Raw genomic sequence first — 4,786 nt, forward strand, 5'->3', positions numbered from 1 at the left:
TTTATAATTTTCACTGTTTGATTTTACAGTGATGCTAGTACATACCAGTGTGCTGTTGCTAACTGACACTGAACTATGAAGATCTTAATGAATATGCTGTTAAAGGAAGTAAGTTGTAGGATTATCATTGGGATGAGTGGGATGGGATGGGATCAAGTTGAGTAATATCAATATTTATAAGATGACAGTGAGATAATTTAAGGCAACTGTAAATGTCATTTTTATTCTATGTCAACTTAAAACATTTAAAAACATCACTTAAATGTTTTTGTGTAACCTGTTACAAATTATTTTACAAATTATAGGGGAGGGAGCCAGGCTCAGGTAGGTATGTGAACATGAGATAATAATCTGGCGGAGAACAAAGGGGAAAGAACGCTAGAGAAATAGACAGTCTAATCAAAGCAGGTACAGTTGTGGAGAGAAGACAGAGAAGAGCAGGGGGAATGAGAAACAGCTGTGAGTGATAATGAGATGATTGGAAGAGTTTGTGAAGGAGAGTAACCAGAAGAGGGAGAAAGAGAGACAGAGGAGGATACCCGGTTCATGACATATTTAGCTTTAGACTGCATTTTAGCACTCTACTGAGACACTTTATTACTGTCTTTTAAAAGTTTAAAACCTGCAGTCTATAAAATCCATTGTCGATTGGAGATTCCCTGCCATTTCAACATGAAATTCAACAATCTAGTGTGATACATTGTTTCTAGTGACTTTGATTCCAGTGTACATGCATTATGCCACTGAGCCAGTGTAAACATACAATTCCATTGAGATAAATGAAACAGATAGCTCTTTCCAGGTATTATAACCCTTCTTGCAAACAAGCAAAAGAACTGTATGTCAAAACTAAAAGGGAACAGAAACAAAGTTAGTGAAAACCATTGTTAGATGTATCTTTTGAATTTTGGTGTATACAGTTAAGTTTTCTGTAGGAAATCACTTAATGATTGCATAATATCCCAGAGCACATTGAGTAGTAAAACACTGTTTTAGTGAAAGTGCCATACCACACCCAGTCAATAACCTCTTAGTCTGATTGCAGCAACTTGTTTTTACAGTAACAATTTTAATTCTGATTCATTGCATTCCTCAAAGTCAGAACTGGAACTAATCAAACAGTAAAATCTCATTCAGAATCTGTGCAAAAATAATACCACATTTATGAGCCCGCTTTCATGTAGAGACAAAGTTGAAAATTATTTTATACTATTTTCCCTCCACATTTCACTAACTCTTCTGTCTCTATTTGAAGATTACTGGTCATTACATGACTTGTTGCCTCCTGCAAATCGCATAACTGTAGGTGTAGAACATATTTGACTTTAATCTTAACAAATAAAGCCAAGATACATGAAAGTACTAGCCACATAGCATTTTTATTCGTTCATCTCTTTCTTTGAGTCTCTTTCTCTTCTGAACATATTTTCCTCTATATATAAATGTTCCTTTATCCAGTTACACAATTGCAATTGTTTATGAGGGCCAAAGGTTTTTACTGATAAAGGGACGTCAATGGCCAACCAGCTTTTATGACCTTCCCATCACCGCTTTTGTGGTGGATCTGTTGCCAGGCAACATATACACTATTGTTGTGAGGCTCTTATGGAAGGAACCCATGAAAAACATTGGGAAGACAGAGACTCTGTTTATTTCCCTCATTCTTGTTTATAATGATTACTGTAAATGGGTGTTTTCATGTAATGGTACACTGTGTCACCACTCTACAGTCTAAATATTATGTCAGGAATGTGAATTTCCATTTTATTTTGCATTTGTACTATTTTATGAAAAAGAAAGACTATTGTGTTCAGATAAAGAAAAACAATGCAAAATGTAATTTCATGACAGCAGTTTTATTTTCAGAGACTTTAGGTTTTATCACACACAAATATGAGTATCATCATCATTTTTTTTTTTTTTTTGTAGCACTTTTTCTCAATATTACTTCAGTAAACTTTCAAAACCAAATATATGTGTGTGTCCAGATGTTGTCTCATAAAGCAGTGTGCATTCTGCATTTAGAAGTTATGCTGTGTCTTCTGGATTGTTGTTGTTCCACTTGTGGTGACGGTGACAGTTGAACCTAAAGGCAGAGAGAGAGAGTCAATATTGCAAAATTTTATACATTCACTGTAGTAGCTGTCTGAAACCGACCATCCCACTTCATTACGCAAAGAAGGAATTACCTGGTACTTGAGTCCTGAAAAAAAAAAAAAGATGCATTAGTGAAGCAATTTCAGGACTGAATGACTTAACATAATCCATGCACCACTTTTGACACACAATTGACAAATAAAATAAATGAACTTACTTAATGTCTTGATTTTCCAGGAGGCTCCTGTAGGTGGCGATCTCCTGCTCCAGACGAGTCTTGATGTCCAACAACAAGGCGTATTCTCGTCCCTGTTGCTCAATGCTAGCCCGCACTTGACTTAGCTCGGCTTCCAGCATGTTGATTTGGTTCTGGTAGCCTGCTAGCATAGCGCTGTACCTAGCTTCTGTGTCTGCCAGTGAGTTTTCCAGTGCCGATTTCTGTGCAAGTAATGGGAACATGCAAAAATAGGTCACAATAAAGTGCTGCTATATGAAAAATGTCACAGAAAAACACCACCAAGAAGAAAGTCCACAAATGAACCCTTCAGATCTCAAGAGTTATATATATCTTCTCTCATTCCTTTCATTGTACCTCACCTACTTCCTGGGATTTGGAGGACTTCATAAAAAAAAAAAAACATTTTTGACATGTCTCACACTGCCCTCTTTTCCATCTGTTTCAGGATCTTTTCTTGGCTTGCTTCCCTAAGCTAAGTAATATTTGGCTGAACTTGAGCTCAGATAATGTAATCTCTTGCTCTCCCCCTATACTTCCTGAATGCCCCTTGTTTCTCACCATGCTGAGTTGAGACTGTAGTTCGATCTCCAGACCCTGCAAGGTGCGTCGTAGATCTGTGACCTGTGTCTTAGTGGTTTGTATGGTTTCTGTGCTGATGGCCACTTCTTTGTTCAAACCTGCCGTCTAAGAGAGACAGGAACACACACAATATAAATTCAAGTACTGTACATCATAAACTGATATGTGGTTGATTGAGTGAAATCAGGGGTCTTCACTGATTCATGAGTACAGAAGATGTCTTACCTTGTTTTTAAACCAGTCTTCCTGTTCCCTGCGGTGTTTCTGAATGATGGTCTCGTAATGAGAACGAATCTCCTCCAGAACCTTGTTCAGATCTTGCTGAGGAGCAGCATCGACCTCTACGTTCACTGTGCCTGTCAGCTGTGCCCTCAGTGCAGCCAAGTCCTGTAAACCCACAAGGATTAGGCATCAGGTCTCTAATTAGCTGCACAATTTCAAAAGTTTAAAAATGTAAAAAGGGGAAGTTACTACATACCTCCTGGTGGTTCTTCTTCATAAATGCCAGCTCATCCTGCAGACCCTCGATCTGCATCTCCAGGTCAGCCTTTGTCAGGGTCGTCTGGTCCAGCAAGCGGCGCAGGTTAGCGATGTCAGCCTCCACAGACTGCCGCATCACCACCTCATGCTCATATCTGATTGGTGGAGAAGCAGGATGAGGAATAAACTCTAAAGCTATCACGGTTACAGAGGAATGTTTTTTTAAGAGGATTTACTTTATCCTGAAGTCATCAGCAGCCAGTTTAGAGTTGTCAATCTGCAGGAGGATGTTGGCGTTGTTGATGGTAGCATTTTTAATCTGAAATTAAAAACATTGATATGCAGTTTTTAATACATCAGTTTAGAACATAAATTTGGGGCAAAATGTCACCTGGTTGCATGCCAAATATGTCAGACTTTGCAACTATGCAGTCGTTTGTATGAGAACAGTATGCAGTAGTGTGTTGCAAGGATTCTCTATAATCTGCAATTTATTATTTAGCAACTAGATTAGTGCACTAGAATTTGCTAGTCTTTATAACGTTGCAAATTCTTTCAGGCATCACTGTACCTTGTCCTTCAGGTCCTTGATGGTGTTCCAGTAGTTGCTGTAGTCCCTCTGTGCAATTGGCCCTTTCTTCTCATAGTACTCACGGATCTGCCTCTCCAAAGTGGCATTGGCAGCCTCCAGCGACCGCACCTTCTCCAGGTAGGACGCCAGACGGTCGTTCAGGTTCTGCATGGTGGCCTTCTCATTCAGCTGGATCAAGTCACTGTCTCCTCCAACCATGATTCCAGAGCTGAATCCTCCACCATGTCCTCCGCCGTATCCTCCTCCGTATCCTCCACCAAAACCGTATCCTCCACCATATCCTCCACCACCTCCAACTCTGTAAGTAGAGATGCGGGTGCTGCCTCCTAGACTACCCCCATACACGCTGTGGGCTTTTTGCGGAAAGGCCGCCGAACTGCTCCGAGTCTTGGTGATAATGGACTTGGAGGTCACAGTCCTGGGAACTGTGGAGGTTGTCGTACGAACAGAGAGCGACATGGTGGATGGATGCTGAGATGAGAAGAACGCAGAGAGGACACTGCAGGTAACTGCCAGGAGTTGTCCTGAAGAGGATTGGTGTCTTCAAGCCCAGCTTTTTCTTCTTATAAGATGAAGCCTGAGGGCGGGAACTGCATTTTCTGGCCGGGAGGGGGGAAGGAGGGTGTGTGCCAGACCCTTCTGCAACCTCCAGTTGAGACTCAAGGACCAGTATTCAGTTTCCACCCTAGTGAGGATACTGCAAAGGAATGTATCTGTGTCTGTTTGAACTACTGCAATGTCCTCACCCTTGAGATTTCAATGAAGGGAGTGCAACAGAGTTATGGGCACACACACACACA

General features: G+C 40.7%; 1 protein-coding gene across 1 annotated transcript; it reads right to left on the bottom strand.

The window, feature by feature from the left end:
• Positions 1-1,909: 1,909 nt before the first annotated feature.
• Positions 1,910-4,535, bottom strand: LOC113055041 (keratin, type I cytoskeletal 19-like). Its single transcript, XM_026220983.1, has 8 exons — positions 3,966-4,535; positions 3,631-3,713; positions 3,393-3,549; positions 3,140-3,301; positions 2,894-3,019; positions 2,315-2,535; positions 2,190-2,203; positions 1,910-2,086 (listed from the first exon to the last, which is right to left on the bottom strand). The coding sequence occupies exons 1-8, from the start codon at positions 4,443-4,445 to the stop codon at positions 2,022-2,024; spliced, it is 1,308 nt and encodes a 435-aa protein (XP_026076768.1). The 5' UTR covers positions 4,446-4,535; the 3' UTR covers positions 1,910-2,021.
• Between the last annotated feature and the right edge of the window lie 251 nt (positions 4,536-4,786).

This window comes from Carassius auratus, chromosome 36, assembly GCF_003368295.1.
Source record: "Carassius auratus strain Wakin chromosome 36, ASM336829v1, whole genome shotgun sequence".
In the NCBI taxonomy this organism is placed as follows: domain Eukaryota; kingdom Metazoa; phylum Chordata; class Actinopteri; order Cypriniformes; family Cyprinidae; genus Carassius; species Carassius auratus.